This window comes from Corapipo altera, unplaced genomic scaffold, assembly GCF_003945725.1.
Source record: "Corapipo altera isolate COAL_440 unplaced genomic scaffold, ASM394572v1 146, whole genome shotgun sequence".
Classification (NCBI taxonomy): Eukaryota; Metazoa; Chordata; class Aves; order Passeriformes; family Pipridae; genus Corapipo; species Corapipo altera.
In genome coordinates, this window is record NW_020884981.1 from 309,012 (window position 1) to 328,028 (window position 19,017).

General features: G+C 56.5%; 1 protein-coding gene across 2 annotated transcripts; it reads left to right on the forward strand.

Moving 5' to 3' along the window:
• Positions 1-1,242: 1,242 nt before the first annotated feature.
• Positions 1,243-18,736, forward strand: PRR35 (proline rich 35). Of its 2 annotated transcripts, XM_027665912.1 has the most exons (3): positions 1,243-1,673; positions 12,206-13,911; positions 14,927-18,736. In XM_027665912.1, the coding sequence occupies exons 2-3, from the start codon at positions 12,296-12,298 to the stop codon at positions 15,858-15,860; spliced, it is 2,550 nt and encodes an 849-aa protein (XP_027521713.1). In that variant the 5' UTR covers positions 1,243-1,673; positions 12,206-12,295; the 3' UTR covers positions 15,861-18,736. The 2 variants fall into 2 exon arrangements, with proteins under 2 accessions (XP_027521713.1, XP_027521714.1); XM_027665913.1 differs by lacking the exon at positions 1,243-1,673 and having other exon boundaries at positions 12,201-13,911.
• The last annotated feature ends 281 nt before the right edge of the window (positions 18,737-19,017 follow it).

Sequence of the window (19,017 nt, forward strand, 5' to 3'; positions counted from 1 at the left end):
GCTCAGAAAAATGCCCCCAAGCCCCATGGCAGCAGACCCAAGGAGAAATCTGCGTGGAGGCTGCCCCCATCCCCTCCTCTTCCTCCCTCTGGGATGCGGTGGCATCCACTCGGATGGAGCGAGGCAGCCGTGCTCCCCCCTCCCCAGTTGTCCCCCTGCTCGTTGACCCGGGTGGGGGGCGCTGGCAGCCGGCTCCCCCGGCCCCCCCTCGCAGATGGCGTGGGCAGCCAGCACAGGTGGCCCTGTGCCACGGCAGATTGGGCCCGGCTGCCTGCGGAGTGCCCGGGCAGCGCCGCACCCCTGCCGCGGCTCGGGGACAGCAGCAGAGCCACGGCCCCCCCGTGGCGCAGGGGGTGCACAACCAAGAGGGTCCCCGCACTGCCGTGCCCGGTGCTGGATCCGGCTCTTCAGCACTGGCACCAGAGCCCCGTAAAATAATAAACCATGGACGGGAGGGACACGAGGTCCCCTCACTTGGCCCCGAAGAGATGAGCTGAGCCAGAACATCAGGCGGTTTTGGGAGGGTCCCGTTTTAAGGAATTGCATTAAACAATGCCGTGCAGGGTTAGTACGATGCAGATATCTGGGCTGGTCCAGCATCCTGAGAGGATATTCTCAGGATACAGCTCCCCCGGTCCTTCCAGCCAGAGCCAACACCCGGGGGGGAGGGGGTGCCAGGCACCCCAGCTGGGTGTTGTGAGGCTCGCTTCTAGGAGAAAAGGACCTGCAAGGGGACAAGGGGGGGCCTCTCTTCACCGCGATGGTGCTCAGCCCCACACAGGGATTCCAGAGCACGAGCTCCAGGGTGGACACTGCATCAGGAAGATGGCATCACCTCCAGGATGGGCACGGAGTGGGGATGATGGTGGGACGGTCCCAGCTCGAGGGGACCCGTCCTGCGACACAAAGGGGGATCTTGAGCTGGAGATGTGGCACAGAAGCTGTCAGGGCAAGGGTGGTGGCTGGAGCAGGTAAATCATTAATGCCGGAGAAAACCAGGCTGGCATCCTGCCCATCACTCGTCGACAGGAAAAGTTGATGTTGGAAGGAGAATTTTCACGTCTAGTCTTCCCCTCCCTCCTCTGCCTCCCCCCCAGGGACAGAGGGCTGGAGCAGGGAGCCGGCCCGGAGCCACGCACGCACCCAGCCCCAAACCAGCCTCTTGCCGAGCACGTTCGCTTCCAGCCCAGCTGGTTTTGCTCCCAGCCTGCTCCGTCTGTGCACATTAAAGCTTTTTCTAGGTCTGAACTGCTTTTGGCAAGCCAGGCTCCTGTTGGTCCTCACCACCCTCCCCATGGCTGCTCCCCCCGATCCTTTCCCCGTCTGGCTCCCGCTCCCCCTCCCCGGTCGAAGCCCTGCCAGGGACATGGCAAATCAGCGCGAAGCCTGCGGGGCAAATCGGTACAAATGAGACCAAGCAAGAGGGTGGGGAGGGACGGCGAGGGGGGGGATGACTCTTGGGTTGGCGCTTCTGTTGCTTAGTTTGATGTTTCCTGCAAACAACCCTGTAAATGCTCAGGAGCGGCTTCGGACATCACCTGGCCCCTGCCTCGGCGGGGTTGGGGGACGCTGGGTCCCGGGCGTGGGGACAGCCCTCACCCCGCTCCCACAGCCTCCCCGCAGCCTCCCGGCCCTGAGCAGGGACCCAGACGGGACGGAAAAGGGACCGAGCTGTAAGTCCTGACATTTTAATCTGTTTTGGGGAGGGATGGGGTGGGCGGAGGGCAGAAGGTGATGGAGGCAGCACAGGGGTCCCACTGCGGGTCTAGGCAGGAAACAAAACCCACCAAGGACCTGGAGGGGAAAACATTCCCCCTGTTACAAACTGCCTTCTCTTGTCAGTTTTGCACTCTCCCAAATAAATTCCCAGGCATCTGGTAGTGCCAGGGAAGCCCAGTGCCACACCGAGCTCGACCAGGAGCGGGAGCTGGTCCCCGGACAGGGGATGCGCGAACCCGCTGGGTGCAGGGAGGCGGCTGTTCCCGAGGGATGCTCTTTGATCCCGCTCTCCTGTTTCTTTGCAAGCCGTGTAACTCCTGCTTATTAAAGGCACTCGGCACCGGGGAGGTCATATGGGGCCTTTCTGCTTGGATTGCTCTCCTAATGACATGTCCGACTGCCTTCGTGAGTCCCTGACAATAGAAAGTTTGTGGAGGATTTTGGATGCTTTCCCCACGGCCGTGTGATGGGTGGCAGAGGTCTGACTGTTCTTTCCACTGAAAAATGAAATGATACATCGGGAAAAGGGAACCAGCCTGAGAGGACATGGAGGGCAGGTTAATTTAAACATATTTACCTCTTCTTGTTTGTGTAATAATCAATAACAATGGTTTTCTGCAGGTTCGGAGATATGATGAGTGTTTGTAATTGTATTTAACAGTAGCACAGTATTATCCGTATTATCCATAATTTTTTCTTCCTCCAAATCCTTCTTAATGGAAGTGAAAACTAAACTGAGCCATTGAATTTTCAGAGGAGGTGTGTTATTGAAATGCCTAATAGTGTCAACTAGGAATATACTTCCTCATGCCAAAGGATGCCTGTTTGTAAAATTTTGGTAATTAAATCAAAAGGTCACATAACAAGGAACAGTTCACAGCAGTCAGAGGCTTCTTACAAAAAGAGACAAGGAAATCAGGTCAGTAAGGCCCAGCTGTGTATCCAGGTGGTGGCAAACCTTGGGACTGGGATGGGGACAGGTTTTGGGCACCCTCTGGGTGTTCCCTGCGTGGTTTCATGGAGCTGCCCTGCTCTCATCCTTCCTCCAAGGGGAGGATTTGGGTTCCCCTCTGTGAAAATTCGCGATGGGAGGTTGTGAATGTATCACCCCGCATTGGTCTTCTCACCCTTTCCTGGAGCCTCCAAGGAATTTGAGAGTCCTGCCCATTCTAGAGGCAGTGGGAGGGGGCCCTCCGTTTGAAGGGGGGAGGCAGAAATCCCCCCCTTCCTGCACAGGCATCTCGGGGACTGTCACAGCATCTCCTCCCGGCTCCTCCGGCGCTGCCGACACCCGGGAATTGCAGGGACGCGGCCGCTCCACACGGTCCTGCGGCACAGCACAGGTTAACGAGCTGCATTCCCGCTTCATGCTCCAGCTAATAACATCCCTGCCTCGTCCCAGTGGCTTTGCCTCGGGCCGTTGTTACTCCTCCTGGTCATCCCTTGGCCAGTGCAGACCTTGCTGGGCGATTTGGTGGCCAAGTGCTACCTGCCCGCTCGGCGTCTCCGCCTCCGGAGTCAGCGACATCCCTCGGCTCCCGTTCCGTGCTGCAGCCCAGGCACTGCCCTTCCTGGGGGAGCGAAGGAGCTGGAAGCACAGGGAGGAGACCACCGCGCCAAAAACCCAACCGAAAACCATTCCTGAGGGACAGGCAGAGAGGTGTCTGCTGCCCACAGCGTCACAAACGCTCCTGCCCAAGAATAAATATGCATTTGGAGACTAAATATGTGTTTTGGAGAGAAATCTGCCTGCAAAGCGGCTGCAAAGAAACGCGATGTGCTGGCTGGTGTGCTCAGGGTCCCCACAGAGCAGCCTCCTCCCAGGGCTGTGTCCCTCCTGATTCCCTCCTCTCTGCTGGGATTGTGGCATCCCCCAGGAACAATCCGAGTTTCTCTCCTGAAGGGTTTGTGGGTGTCCCTGCCTGCTGGCCACAAGCCAGAGTATCCCATCCCTGTGAGAGGGCTTCTGCCTGGCTCTGCTCCTCCACCTGCCCTGGAGTCCTTCCCAATCAGCTCTTCTGCTCTGCAATTTCCCTGATGTTCCCAAGCTCTCCCAACCAGCGTTGAACCATTTCCCCTTTAGTTTTTTATTTAGTGTGTCGAGTTACTTGTGGTCACCTAAGGATGGGGAGGGAGAAGCAGGGAACATTCCTAACTGGAACCATTTTGAAATGGGTTTTACAATGGGCTGGATTTCATGGATGTGGTCACCAAACTTGTGCCAAATTGGCACATCAAGCCCCTCTGGTTTTTTTTAGTAGCTTTTACTTTAAATATACTTAGTCCTTTGCAGGTGGCAGTTCTTTGGTGGCTGGTTACACCTTGTCGTGATTTAAATGTCTCCCTTGTGGCTCCATCCTAAAATTGCTTGCTGGATTCAGAGCTGGGAGCTGGCAGGCAGGAGTAGGGATAAGCTCATGTCCTCCTGGGTGGGGGCACAGGATTGCCACAGCCCCCCTTTTTCTCTGGGGGTGGTTGAAATCACAGCTCCATCTTAGCCATGTTTTGGCTAAGAAGATACCTCTCCTCTAGCAGGAGAGGGGGGGGGGGGGCCATGGGGATTGCCTTGAGAGCCAGGATCCTGACCAAGAAAAAGAAGGGATGTACTGTGTGTGCACCAAGGTCTGTTCCCTGTGATCCCCTTTCCTGCCCTCCCCTGCCCACCTGAGCTGGCAGGAGGGTCCAAAAGGACACAGGGAAGAAATGAGTGTGTCTGCAAGGGGGCCCATGTCCCAAGGATGCACCAAGGAAGGGTCTTTGGCTGAAATGGGCAATGCCAAATGAGGGCTGGGCGGCTGCAACCAGTGATGCTTTGCTTGGGAAGCCCTTGGAGACACTGACAAGCTCAGAAAGTCCCAAGAGGGCCAGCTGTGGGACAATCAAGCAATCCCTGGGCACTGCTGCTCCAGCCCAGGCTCTGCTGAGATGTGCAGAGGTTCCTGCAGGGACACAACAGCTCCTGGCTTGAGGTGTACCACGGCACATGTGGCTCAGACACATTAGGGAGCACCCAGAGTGGGCCAGACATGTCTCTGGGACAACTGTGAGTCCTCCTCAAAGTCCTTTCCATCTTCAGCAATGGTGAGAAGGTGTCGGGGTGAATTTACTGGTGTCAGAGTAGCCTGACTGCTGTACAGAGATAACTCACTGCCTGGGCAGGGGGGGACAGAGGGATGCTGTGTAAGTGACCTCAGCAGGGCCCTGGACAAGGCCTCCTGCAGTATCATCATGGCCAAACTGGAAATGCAAAGACGAGGTGGGTCAAAATCTGGCTGGACTGCCAAGGCTCAATGGGCTGTGCTGAGCCAGGGAAGGTGAAGCTTCCAACTGGAGAAAGGGGCTGACAGGGACCTGCCAGAGCTCAGTGAAGGAAATGGCAAAGTCCTGCACCTGGGATGGAGTAACCCCCTGCAGCAGGGCATGTCCTGGGCCAACAGGCTAAAACGCAGCTTTGCAGGAGAGGAGCCACATCCATGACATGAGCAGAGACAGAATGTTGCCAAGAACTGGACAGAAGGGAAAGGCCCTGAAGATAGTAGGAAACATTGAATGTGAACATGGAGACAGGGGAGGGTGAGGGAAATGCTTGTGATGTCCTTGTGTGCAGCTCCTCTCCTGTAGCAAGGGATAACTGAGGACACAACCATGGACACGTACAGGAGCAGGAGAGGGCTGGGCTGCAAGGCAGGGAGGGAAGACTCTCTGCTCCTGTCCCCAGAGGAAACCACGTGGATTTGAACTGAAAGAAGGTGCATTTTCTGATTGCAAGACGGAGACTGATTTGATGGTGAAGGACACCTGGGTAGCAAGTACAAGCACGACAGGTACATTGTGAGAGAGAGCTCAGGATGTGAGAAAGGTTGTATCAAGATGGGAACTTTTGTTGACCTTTGGTGTGTCTTAGGAGACGTGAAAAGATCTGGGCTCTGCTAGGGCAGCAAAAGCAAAGCAGAGATCTCCTCCCTTTCTTATCATTCCCATCCCAAGAGGGTTTGAGTGTGAACTGTTCGAGGACAAATGGAAACAAAAATGAGGAGAGGGTTTCTAAGTACTGGTGCTGAAGAGGTTTGGGAAGATCATGGGGCTGATGGGGCAGGGGGTGACAAAAAGCACCTTGTTGTGTGACAAAGCTCATCATTTTGCAGAGGAGGTGGCAGAGGAGGTGGCCATACCCAGCCTGGGGATCTGTGCTCCCAATGGGGCAGAGAGATGATCTAATGTCTGTGTCCACACTCACAGATGTGCCGCCATACCCAAAGTCTTCTACGTGGAGAGCTGAGAGGGAGTCTCCAAGGACAGGTAGTCACAGGCAGTGGGATCCATCCTGGGCTGTCACACCAGCAAGAAGAGAAACCACTAAGTAGGGAAAAGAACTTCAGAGGTCATAGAAACTGGAAGAATTTATGGAAACTTTTTCTGGAGACAGGAAAGGCAATGCTTTGGACCTTCAGTAGCCCTGCACATCACAGGGATGACCCAGACTTTAGCACAAAGGATAGTTGGACCATACATTCCTATTCCACCTTCACAGACCTCTTAAGCCCCCCCAGTTCTCTCCAGCTGTCCATCCTTTCCCCTGGTAAGCAAGCCAGCCTGGACACCACCTCCCCTTCATACCTCTGGGCGTCAGCCACACTGTTGACCCTCCTGAGTTTCGCACAACTACCTTCTCCTCTCTCCAGCTGCCCATTTGCATTTGGAGATTGATGTTGTCTTCACAGATTCGGAGGTCAGTTTGCCATCGAGTCACTGACACCACGGCTGGGAGCCTGTGGTCTCCTGGGGCTCCATTACCAGGTAGAGTGGAGGTGGAAGAAGATGTAGGAAGCTCCCATCATGGGGTCTGGGTACAAGCTTGTGGGGGTGGTTGATATAATGTGGAGAGACAGTCTTACATCCTGGTGAGCCAGGACCTGCCTCTTCCCCGAAGGGCTCGCGGCAGGAAAGGCTGTGGGAGGAAGGCCGCTTGTGGTGGAGGACCCTTGTGTCTCTGGAGAGTAGCCTGGAGGCTGTGACGGCCTGATCTCATCTCTCAGGGAGCCTGTGAGTTGTGCTGTGAGTGTCACAGGCAGGGGTGGTGACTCCAGCCCATTGCCACTTGGTTGAACGCTTTTCACGCGATGCCGGCGTTGCCCCAGGGAGCCTTCAGGCTCAGTGAGTTTTAGGGACAGATAGATGCTTTTTGGGGATAGAGGCTAGAGGAAGAGCATCTTGGGACAGGTCAGAGACAAAATAACACTTCCTGAACAAGTGCACAAAAGGGAGAAGATTTTTACTCAATATTAGGGAAGAGTTGTACTTGTGAAGGTGCTGTGGCTCTGGCACATGGCAGGGAGTAAGTTCACCATCTGACTCAAGGACACCCCAAGGCTCAGCAGGAGACGCCAGACAGCCTGCACTTCCAAAGGCAGCAATGCTCACACAGATGGAGCTACCTCATGTCTGGGGTGGGCTTTAGCTCTGCAGGTGGCCCTGACCAAAAGCCCCCTGAGAACTGAGCTTTCCCAACCAGAAACTCCAGATCAACCCATAGGCTGGGAACCTAAAGGCTGGGAACCCAAATATTTTCAGATTTGTAGACCACGACTCTGACTTTGGCTTGCCCCTGGGATGTGAAGCACACGCTTTGGTGACCCCACACATGAAGACAGGTGATGAGGAACCCTCTGAGCAGCAGAGCTATGCTGAGCTTGGGGATGTGGGTCAGAGCCTCTGGCCTCGCATGCAAGGACGTGGTGGGTGGGCAGACATAGAAAGATTGGAGCAGATGGGAAACCCCAGGCCTTTCTGAAGCTATTTTGTGGATTTGGGAAGAGGAGAGATTTTGGTGCAACAACTGGCATCAAGTCAGAGGAAGGTACACCTCGAGGTGGGAATAGTTTCAAAGTTGCTCAAGTAGGGACCCCAGAGAGACATGGCAGGATGGCCTGCCACAGTCACTGCCACAGAGGCTGGGGAGGTGCAGAGCTCTCAGCCCCACTAGCCGGGCTTCCCTCTTGCCGAGCGCCTCCTGCTTTGCCATGGCCAATTGCCTCCATCCCAGCCTCCGATAAACGCTTAAAAGCTCAAATCACACAACCCCAGGCTATGGAAATAAAAAGGGACCCGATAGCCGCTAATAGCCGAGCAGCCCCTGCGGCAACAGCGCGTAGTGGAGGGAAAGTGGTTTGCATTGATCAGCGGCTCCCTGTCGCCTCCCGCCCCGCTCTGCCCGGCTGCTGCAGCCGCAGCGCTGGAAAAACGGGATCAAACCCCGCGGGAGGCGCCAGAATCCGGGTGATGGCAGCAACGGTATGGTTTGTAGGGTTGGTGTGAGATCCCATTAAAGTACCATCCTTCTGTTCCCCGCTGTCCTGTCCTGGCACAGTCACCAGGGCAACATGTCCCTGGGATGCCGATTGCTGTGGACAAACAGCAGTGCTGGGATCACAGACTGGAGCGAGGCTGAGCCTCCAGAGCATCAGGGACCGAGACAGCCCAGAAAGAAGCAGCTGATGGATGTAGGAGCAGGGAAGAGTTGTCCTTTTGTTTTGTGCTTGGAGTGCAGGGCACCACCAATGAATTCCCATCCAGGGTAGGACCAGCTCATGAGAGACCACAGGAGCCCTCAGCTGCAGGACGAGGTGGAGGCAGGTGGTTCATCACAACACTGAGTGGAGAAGAACTTCAGTGCCTTTCTTGAGCCCCTTCCTCCATGCCATGTCCTACAGCCATCTGGGAAAGGCTGAGGGCAACCAATTTCCTTGGGAGCGTTGTAGCTCCTTGGCAGCCTCCCAAGTCAGCCTCACAGGTCAGTGGCAAAGGGAGGACATCAATTTGAGAGATGGGGTCTCTGTTCCAGCCAGAACAGCTCTTGGGAGTCTGTAAAAGCAGATCAGGACATGCCCACCTACGGATGGAGAGGATGGCAGGAACTGTTTGTGTTGGTACAGGACCCACTGGATTGAGCCACTTCCTGCATGTGGCTGTCACAGCCTAGGAGGAGGCTCAGGGAAGGGATGAGGTCTGGAAGGGTTTGGCCCCATGTACAGCTTCATCCTGGAAAGGAGGTGGTGAAGCAGAGGTGTCTGGAGGGTGGACAGGGACCGTGGTTGCTGCTTCCATGGGTCAAAAAATTGGGGGCTATTGAATGAAACTTGTAGGGAGAACAGGCTCAGAAAGCTGGAGGATGAAGCTCTGGGCAGAGTGCCAAGAACTCCCTGCTGCAGGATGCTTTGGGGGCTGAACACTTCCACAGCTTCAAGAGAAGCTCCTGGAGATTCAGACCGGGGAGGGCCACTGCCGTGTGATGGATCCAGTGGCACCCAGTCTACTGGGATGGCCGAGGGATTAGGAGAATTGGAGTGGTACTATAGATACTTCTCCTACATCTCAGGAACCTACTTTGACTGTTAGTAGGGACATGATGGCCAGCTGAGGTGATACAGTTCATCTACCCCAATGGTTTGTATGCCCTTCCCTCATCCCTGTGGCTGGAGACCAGGCTGGGATATTTAAGCACTGGAGCACCGGGGACTGCAGATCTCTTTCCTGGGCATCTCTCCCTTCTTCTTTCCCTTTGTCTCTCCCTCTCTTTCTTCTCCCCTTGCCACTCGGCTCCCTCCGCCCGGCGCGCTCCCCTGCCCTGGGCGGTCCCGGGGCGGGGAGCGGGGATGCCGCAATTCCCAGGCACAGGTGCGCGGTCCCTGCCGCGCTGCCCCCGGGCACGGCCCCCCCGCCGCGCCTGGCAGCCCACTGGAAATAATGTGTTGTGGCAGAGAGAGACTCAGCAGACCACGAAGATCTGCTGGTGCGGGAACTGCTCAGCAACCAGGAGCCACAACGCCTGTCCCCCGGCTCCGCAGGGCCTGATCCGGCTCTGGGGATGCCTCTGCTCCTCCGGGGCCTGCCCAGCTCACACGCAGGGCACCTTCCCACTCTCTCATTCTTTTTCTTTGCTCTTTCCCCTTCTCCTCCCTTGCTGTTCCTCTCTGCATCATTAAGGAGGTGGAAGCAGCCAAGCTGCCTGTCCCTACACGGGACATCTCCCTGCCGTGCCCCGCACCACCGGGCACAGGAGGGGAACCAACGGCTTTTACAGCAGCCTTGGAGGAGGAGGATCAGGTGTGCAGGAATGGAACAACCGGTGCCAGTCTTCCAGCAAAGATTTAATCTGCCTCTGGCATATAAACAGCAAATGTTTGTTCAACTGACCTGCAAACGGGGGACGTGAATCGCAGCAGGGCCGAGGCGCCGGCTCCCTGCACTTGGTTCCTTGCCATCCAGCAGGGTGACATGGGGCAGGGAACCAGGGACAACAAGGTCCAGGATGCTCGGGGCACCCCAGGCTCGGTGGCTGGAGCCAGGGAGCGATGCTGGGAGGGACCTCATGTCACCCAGCTGCTGCTGCATCCCTTCTGCTCCCTTGAGCGTGTGCTGAGCTCTCCCGGCTCGCGGGCGTGACGCACACACACCGTGTCTGAGGGCTGAAGGACAAGTATGTCCCTGCAGGCTGTCCCTCAATGCCCTCAACCTGCAGGCAGGAGGCCCCAAGCTCTGCCTGCGCATCCCACTGCGATGGGAGAAATCAGCCTTGGCTCCTGCAGGTTCGTTACAAGGGGACGTTTTTACCTGTTTTCTGCATGACCAGATCTTAACAGCAGGGTCAGCTTCCAGCTCAGCCTGCATGTGGGTGTGCAGAGGACTGTCCCCAACCCTGCCTGCAGCTCAGCCTGGCCTGGGGAAAGCCACAGCATGGCTCGTTCCCTGTCGCCATCGTAGGTGGGAAATATTTCCTGCTGTTTATGATGACCCTCAAAAAGAAATTTGAAAGGGTCCTACATAGGACTCTCTTCCATCATGCAAGCACTCTCACCATGCTCCTGGGGGAAGGTGATGCCCTTTGGTGTCTGTGGTGAGGAGATTGGATAACAGAGCATGGAGCACCTTCAGCCTGGCACAGCCATCACCTGGGCATGGGGCTGGTGGGACTGTCCCCAGGATCACCAGTATTCTTGTTTCAGGGACTGTCAAGTCCTTGAGCCACTACCTGGACCTGCCTCGAGGAAATTCCTTGTCCCAGCTGCCTAAAGCTGCAGACACACATGCTCTTTCCCTTCCCATCCTCCAAATCTTGTCTCCTTCTTCCCAAAAGCCAGGGAGCAGATTGTTTCCCTGAATGACTCCAGATGCCACATTGGTGGCAATCTGGAGCTGCTTTTGGCCTCCTCCTTCCTGGCTTCTGCATCCCCACACCAGCCTGACTGCAGTGTCTCCTGAGGCAGAGCCCTGCCCAGGGACCTGCTGCGTGGGGAAAGGATTTGACTCTTGAGAAATGAGCCCTAGATACACAGAATGAGCCCTCAAACTCTGTCCCCACCTGGAGAAATGTTTGTTTTTTTTTTCTGAGAAGATGGCAAGTCCCTCCAGGGCAAATCTGTGTCTGGAGGGGTGACACAGACACGTGCATCAGAGTCGGGTGCCCCGTAACTGCTTTGCCATCTGTGGAGGAGCCAAATTTCGTGGCCATGCAGCCTGTGCTGGTCTGGCTCCTCTGGGGGATGAGGAGTCAGAAGGCTGTGCCCCTGGCCCACTCCCAGAGCTGGTGGAGCGACCTTGGAAGGATGGGCTGTGGGACAGGTGTGACCCTGCTGTCTCCAGGGAGGTTGTGGTGGGAAGCACAGAGTGGACAGCACAGTGTCAGGGGGCTGCTGGGGATGTTGCCTGGACATCTCGATCTTGGGGAAGACACTGGGAAGTGGGGAGGTGCGGTTTAGCCTGGATTGGTTTGTCAGGCTGGATTACCCCTGTTGTGGCACAGGACAGGGTCAGTCCCACGCAGCCAGGGAGGCAGGTCTCCTTTTCCAGCCCCGACATCCAGTTCCAGGCAGTCAGTCCACAGTCTCTCCCACCTAGTCTGTCCATCCAACTGCTCTCTTTGAGCCCGGATCACACGTTCATGTGCAGGCTCACAAGTCTCTGCATTTAGCCCAGTTCTGCACCACCTTTGGTGCCACAGCTTTGGAACTTCTCCATCAGCTCCGGCATTGCAGTAGCCTGGGAGAGGGCAAAGCCAAAGCTACACAGGTCTGTGCCCAGCCAGCAGCACAGTGTTTAGGTTTCCACTCTTTTCTCTTTCATTCCCTGCCTTCAGCAGGTAAATGGTCCCTGGGCTGGGCTGGGGCTGCCCCAGGGAGGCTGCAGCTGGGTGCCTCAATGTCAGCTCAAGGTGGTTTAGCTTCAATGCCTTTAATAGTGTTTGTTTTCCTTTTCCTCTGGGGTGGCTTGAGAGAAGAGGGTCAATAATGGAATCAGCATGTACAGGAACACCTGTAGGGTTTGGGCAAAAATTCCATCACTGAGCTGGGTTTCAATTCCAAACATGGGAGCTCCAGATTGAGGTCCCAGTAGCTCCAGTCTCTGGGTCCAGGAGGTGCCCATGGAGCAGAGCCATCACCCTGGGGAGCTGCAGGCACAGCTCACCACCTCCATGCTGTCCTTCTTCCAGGGCACACAGCGCTTCCCGGAGAGGTGTGGGAAGATTCACACACCCTGCCCCTCTGTTCCCACAAGGAGCCATCTCCAGGCACCCACCGCCATGTCCAAGGACGACGTGGGCTGCAAGCTGACCTCGGTCTACAAGCACAAGGAGAGGAAGCCGAAGAAGCCTCACTACATCCCAAGGCCATGGGGCAAACCCTACAACTACAAATGCTTCCAGTGCCCCTTCACCTGCATGGAGAAGTCCCACCTCTACAACCACATGAAGTACAGCCTGTGCAAGAACTCCCTGTCCCTCCTCATTGAGTCCGACTGGCCCTACAAGAAGGGGAACCTGCTGCACCCGGAGCTGCGGCTCCTGCACACGGAGCCCTCCCGGCTGCGTGGGCGGAGGGATGAGCAGGACACCTGTGACTCCTCGGCCACCTCGGTGGGGTCGGGCCGGACCAAGCAGACCCCAGGCAGGGATGGCCATGAGGACAAGTCAGGAGTGGAGATCCTGCCTGCTGAAGGAGCTGGTGAAGAGGGTGGCCAGTTCCAGGAGGAGGAGGAGGACGTTGCAGGCCTGCTGCGGGAGATGGATGCAGGGGGGAAGAAAGAGAAAAGCGAAGAGGCAGGTTGCCAAGGTGACCCAGCTGAACCAGAAGTGAATGCTTTGGTCTTCGGCTTCAAGAACAAGAGGGACAGCAAGCCTTGCAAGGAGGTGGAGCCCGACTTCATCATCACGGATGTCTTCTCCCTCAAGAACCATGTCATGAAGAGCAGGGAAATGGCCTCCCCTGACCTAGATGCTAAGCCAAAGCATTGCAAAGTGCCAAAGAAATGCCTGGCCAGTGGTGGGATCCTCATGGAGCAGTGGAAGCTGGTGGCAAATGGGCAAAGGAGGAATACACCTGAGGTCTCCCCACCTTGTACTGACAGCAACATCATCCCGTGCTATCCACCTCCAGCCTACAGTGACTACCACGAACCTCAGGGCCTGAACCTCTCACTGCTGGGTATCAACTACCCATTAAACCCCAGTCTCTTCTCCTACCTGAGCCCCACCATGGCCAACAGCACGACAACACACCCACACTTGGCTCAGCTGCCCTTCCTGGCTTCCACAGCCCAGCTGATGCACCCACATGCCTCCCACTTCCAACCTCTGCAGACCCCCGAGCGCTCAGCCTTCCTTCCCCGCTTCTACTACCCCTTGCTCTTCGAGCACAGCTTCGGTTCCACTGACAGCAAGATGTCCTCCAGCAAGCCAGACACCCAGCAGCTGGTGGGCTCAGTCATGCCCACACCACCCCAGGCCAAACCTCCCAATGAGCCAACCAAACCCGGGCTGCTGAAGGTACCCATCCTGAAGACAGGTTTTCCTTGGTCCAAAGGTGTCCAGGAGGAGCCAGGCTCTGAGCTCAGCCACCCTGCCATGCTGGAGCAGGAAGAAGAAGAGAAATGGCTGTCCCAGGAGAAGGAGGGCAGCCCAGCTTTGGGCCTCACCAACCTGCGTAAAAAGCCAGCCACTGACATCTACCAAACCATGGTGGGGGTGAAGGATGGTGCTTTCCCCCACAGCGGCATCCAGAAGACAGAGCTGGGAGTGGTGACCTGTCTGGAGACCAGCAGCCCTCCAGGAAACCCACTGAAGAGGAAGTTCCCAGCCAACAGGCTGGATTTGATAGGATCTGAGAGGATGATGCCTGAAAAACTCAGCTACCAGGGCAGGTAAGTTGCCTGTGATCTCTCAGCTTCTTCCTGACATCTGGTTGACCTTAAACATCAGCTTCGTACCCTGTTGTATTACTGATCCCCCCACTAATCTGTGAGATGAGCTCCAGAGGGCTGAGCATCCCCTAGGCTGGTGGTCCACACCAGTACCCACTCAGAGCAGGACTCTCTGGCCTCCAGGTGTGTCCAAGCACCTGGGCTATGTCACACGTGCTGTCCCTTGCTTTCCCCTATTCTATATAGAGCTAGAGGTCATGTGTGTCTGTGTGGTGTAGAACTGTGCTCCTCAGGCTCCAGGAAAGCTCCTCTTGTGTCCCCAGATATCCCAGGTTTGCTGGAACAATCGTTGCCTATTTTTAAACACGCCCATTTGCATTCCTTTGATTCGCCTTCTGGTTTCAAAGCCCAGAAGGAGGGTCACATTCCCAAACATTTCCTATTACCTGGGGCAAGAAATGTGCACAGCTCCTTTAAACAGATTTTTGGTTCCTCCCTTGGTTGTGCAAGACCAACTGTGGCTCCAAGAAAAATGTCACAGTAAACCCACCCCTTTGATACCTGGAGGAACTTTCTCTGGAGAAGCTCTCTGTGTTTTTGTCTCCACCTGCCCTTTCCCTGCTCTCAGGTGGGATGGAGATATCCCCTCCAACTGAGCCTTCATTCAGAACTGTAGGATGGTAATTTCCATCAACATTCTCCAGTGCTCCAAGAAGAGGGAGAACCCAGGTTTGGCCAGATGAGGTGGGATCAGCACCATTTCCCCAGGCTGGTCTCTCCCTTGGTTGGTGGGTGTCATGAAACAGTGTGTGCCAGGGCCCATCCTCCTCCTAGGAGAATGATGCCAGGAGCAGGTCCAGCCAGGGCTCTTCACGCTTTGACCAAAATCCTTCCTGGAAGGGTCCCACACTGGCAGCAGCCAGTGGAGGAACCCTGACTGTATCTGGCCCTGGACCTGTGCCCAAGGGTTTTCCTGTTATTTTCCCTACTGACTGTATCCGCTTCTTTTCTGCAGCGGTTCAAGGGCCAACGCTGGCCACATCCCTAAGGTCCTCGACCACTGGCACACAGAGGTCCTTGCAGGGCAGCCTGAGGAACCAGAGAGGGGCAATGACACCGAAGTCTTTCCCTCTGTGGGTGCTGCCCTGGACCACGGTCTCTGCAAGCAGAGCAGACCCCAGGAGACATCTGCCACCATGACAGACTCTGAGGCAACAACCGTGCTCATCGGGGACCTGTCCAAAACCTTGGAGGAGTACCAGGAGGTGGAGAAGAAACTGTCTGATCTGGCAAAGGAGGACACCCCTGGGCAAAAAGAGCTGAGGGACCAGCTGGTCAAAATACGAAGGGAGCTCTACCACATCCACCAGGCACTGGAGAAAGCCACCAAACCCCACGAGGGGCCGCTGGACCTGTCAGTGAAGAGATCCTCGGAAGGTCTGGAGAAGGTCCAGCAGGCCAAGAAGGAGCCCTGCAACATGAGCCTGGGAAGTGAGAAGCTCCACGGCAAAGACCAAGGGCCCCTCAGCAAATGTCCGGCCACGGGGGAGGCCGGAGATGGGGAGGGGCTGCCCAGTTGCCTCCTCGAGGCCGAGAACAAAACCATCGACCTGCTGATTAAGATGAGCCGCTCCGAGAGCCTCCGGGCGGCCTCGTCCGAGGGCCCCCTGGGCACCGTGATCAAGGCCGAGGTGCTGCCGCTCTCGGTGCCCCTGGAGCTGCGGCACGTCATGGAGCCCTACTACAGCCGCACCACCAAGTGCGAGGCCGACTCCAGCGTCCTGCTCTGCTCCGATGGCAGGTCCAGCACCACCCAGGGCCCTCAGCTCCCGGTCCCTGCTGAGGACGGGCCCCTGGGCTGCCGGGCCATGCAGCGCTCCCTGTCCCGTGGCCTTCCCGGTGACACCGACACCGTGTGTGTCCACAGCCCTCTGCATGCAGACCCCTAAATCCACCTTGCTCGAAAGCTCCTGGATCTCACTGAGCACCTCATGCTTCACCTCGCCAGTGTCCCACCTCTCCACTCCTCCTCTTCCCCATGGATGAAAGCTCAGCCACTGCCTGGCTGGAGCCACGTTCTGGTGGTCCAGCCAGCTCCCCTGGATGACTCCACAAGATGTAAAAATCCAGTCCCTGTCCTCCCTCAGTGTCACAGACAGTGCTTCTGGGCTCTCCACACTCCTCAGCCTCAGCACCCTGCTCCTGGAGCTCCCTTCCAAAGGGAAATCATTAGCACAACAATGGACAACTGCTAAAAGCACCAGGCTCTCAGCAAAAGGCTCATCCAGCCCTCTCATCAGGGACACTCAGGGACATTTTCAACCCAGCTCCCATAATCTGTGGACAGGGGAGGGACTACAGAGGGCCAAGCCTTGTTCCAGGCTGTGCTCAAAGAGACCGTGGCTGTCACCTTGTGCAGAGCAAAGACACAGTGGCTTCATCCCACGGAGGCTGGAGGGTCACAGCAGGGAATCGAATGCACAGCTGGACTGATCCAGAGGCCAAGTGCTTTCCACACTCTGGAGACAAGAACATCCTCCCAGTCACAGTGATAAGGTGACATGGCAGCCACCTTGCCAGCTCCACACTTGGGTCCTGAGCTCTCCTCCAGGGGCGTTTGCCATGTGTGGGGAATGCTGGGCTGTGGGGACTTGCTCCTGTCCACTGATCATCCAGGGTCTGGTTCCCCCTTTCGCCTTTACACATAAAGAACCTTCCCTCCCTCTGCCCCTTGGCCTCTGCCCAAGCAGACATGATGCACATACCTCACCATGGCCCTGATTCTGCAGAGTTCGGCTCCCAGGTGCTCCTGCCCACTAGTCCTAATCCCCCAAATGATGGCACATAGGACAGCAAAATGGGTGAGATGATGCTGCCATGAACCACACGGCTCAAGGGACAAGGACCCCAAAAACAACTGAAGGGACAAACTTGGCCTGCCTCAAGCTGGAACAAGGCTGAGCAGTGCCACCCCTGAGCCAGACCACTGGGGACCCACCCACACAGTCAGGTGCCTGATGCCTGTGGGATCAGCATCAACCTTCCCAAAGGGCCACCTTTTCCCTATGTTCCTGCCTCTGTTGGGCAGGCTGGGACCCACCACAGGGCAGTCACACCACCCTGTCCCCTGCCACCCTGCTGAGCAGCATCTGTCTCTGGCTCTGGCTCTGACTCAGGATGTCATCACGCTTGGGGGCCAGGAATTCTTGGAGTCCCTCCCTCCAGTGCTCTCCTCCTGGAAAAGCCAGGCACCCTTTCTTTCCCATCCACACTTCCTGTTCAGGACATGGTGGGGTGTCCTGGTAGCACCCAGGGCCTTCACCACCTTGACCTGATGGCTTGTGTTTTGGAATGAGAAACACTGGGATGGGGGGGGGGGGGGGGGGGGGGGGCAGGAGGGCAGGACTAAGGGGACAGAAGTAAAGCCACAAATAAGGGACCTGCACAGTGCATCCAAGGAGCTTTAGACACTCTGGGCACAAAGTGGATATTCTCACTGTGGTGGCTTAAGAAGGCAACCCTGCACATGGGACCTGGGATTCACAAGTACTTTGATGGACCCAGACAACAGGAAAAGTTGGCTCTTCTCACTGCTTTGCTCTCTGGACAAAGCTTCCACCTCATCAAAGGAGCTTATTTCTCACTGTAAGACTTTTCTTAAGGCACAGGGGCCTGTGGGATTATTGGTCTCTTCTCTCTGAAAGGAAGGAAAAATGATCAGCTCAGCACTGTGGCCCTCTCAAGCCAGCCCCAGATCTTCCTGATGGACCATGTCCTGCTGCTTCCCAGCATGGCCCTGGTCCCTCAGGGTCCAAGGGAAGGTCATGAGACTCCACCAGAACAGACCCCAGGGCTTGGGTGCAGGACTCTTGATCCCAGAGACCAGAGGAGCTGATGTTGGGCCTTTCTTTCTGGGTGTGAATAGTGCTGTCATCTCTGGATGCCAGAGCACCATCAGCACAGAAGCCCCCCCCACACCAAGCACCTTGCTCACATCACCCACTCCCACCAGGCTCCCAGTCTCTCTTCAGCCTCTTCTGCCACCCTGTGCCCCTTTGTCACCCTGTGCCCCTCTGTCACCCCCTCTCTCCAGCTCCCTCTCCCCAGCTCCCTCTCTCAGCCAGCCCTGGCACCCACTGTCCCCATGCCAGCACCTCCCTGTTCCCATATCTCAGGGCTCCCTAATCCCCCCTGCCCCCACTTCTCTGTGCACCCTTCATGTCTGGACCCTCACCCAGAGCACAGCAGGGCCCCCATAGGCACAGCCAGGAAGATGGAGTTCCATCTGCCCGTGACATCCTTTCCTGCCCACACAGCCTTTACCTCCTCTGAGGAACAACAAGATGTGTGGGTCCCTCTGCCCACCTGGGAGCCCCATCTCCTCCCAGCCCCATTGTTTCAGCAGATCCCTGTCTGAACCTGGGCACCTTGGAGGTCCAGGACACCAGGGGGGTAGCTGAGCTCTGGAACCAGCAGCCCTGGCCTTCAGCAGGAGATCCCTGCCCAGACCTCCAAGCAGTGCTGCCTTTCACCCCATGTTAGCTGAGATGTTGCCTGCACACTGTCACCTCGCCCTCCCCAGCCCCTGACTCCATCCTGCTGCCCCGAGCTGTGATGCTGCCCTGCTCTGTGGTGCCAATGCTGTGAGCTGGGCACCTCTCCCATGACTAGAGCTGGTGCCCACAGCCCTCACCACGTCACCCACCATCTCCCTCACCTCCACAGAAAGCTGGGGACAGGTGGGAGCTGGGGGTGGATCACACAGTATTTATTGTTCACAGTTTTACGAATGTACAAAACAAAAACCAAACCATTAAAGGGAAAACCTCCGAGTGGGAGTTGCTGTTGCCTGCTTTGTTCTCCTTTTCATGGAGCTCTGTCTGCTCCAGCCAGATCCTGCAGCAGTCCCTGGCCACGGTTCTCCAACATGCAGCCTGTGTTTGCAGGGTGCTGGGTTAGCCACCAGACGTGGCCAGATGTTGGCTCTGGCTGCATGTGGTCAGTATTTACTTGGGGGGGTTTTGACTGTTTCATTTTGCTGGATCAGCACTGGGAAACCATTATCTTGTCCCGTGCTGGGAAGAGGGGCAGCCCATTATGTCTGGT

Excerpts from the sequence above, each read along its gene's own strand:
- PRR35 (XM_027665912.1), top strand. The coding sequence starts at position 12,296 with ATGTCCAAGGACGACGTGGGCTGCAAGCTGACCTCGGTCTACAAGCAC. Across the intron at positions 13,912-14,926 it reads AAACTCAGCTACCAGGGCAG|CGGTTCAAGGGCCAACGCTG; the intron begins GTAAGTTGCCTG and ends TCTTTTCTGCAG.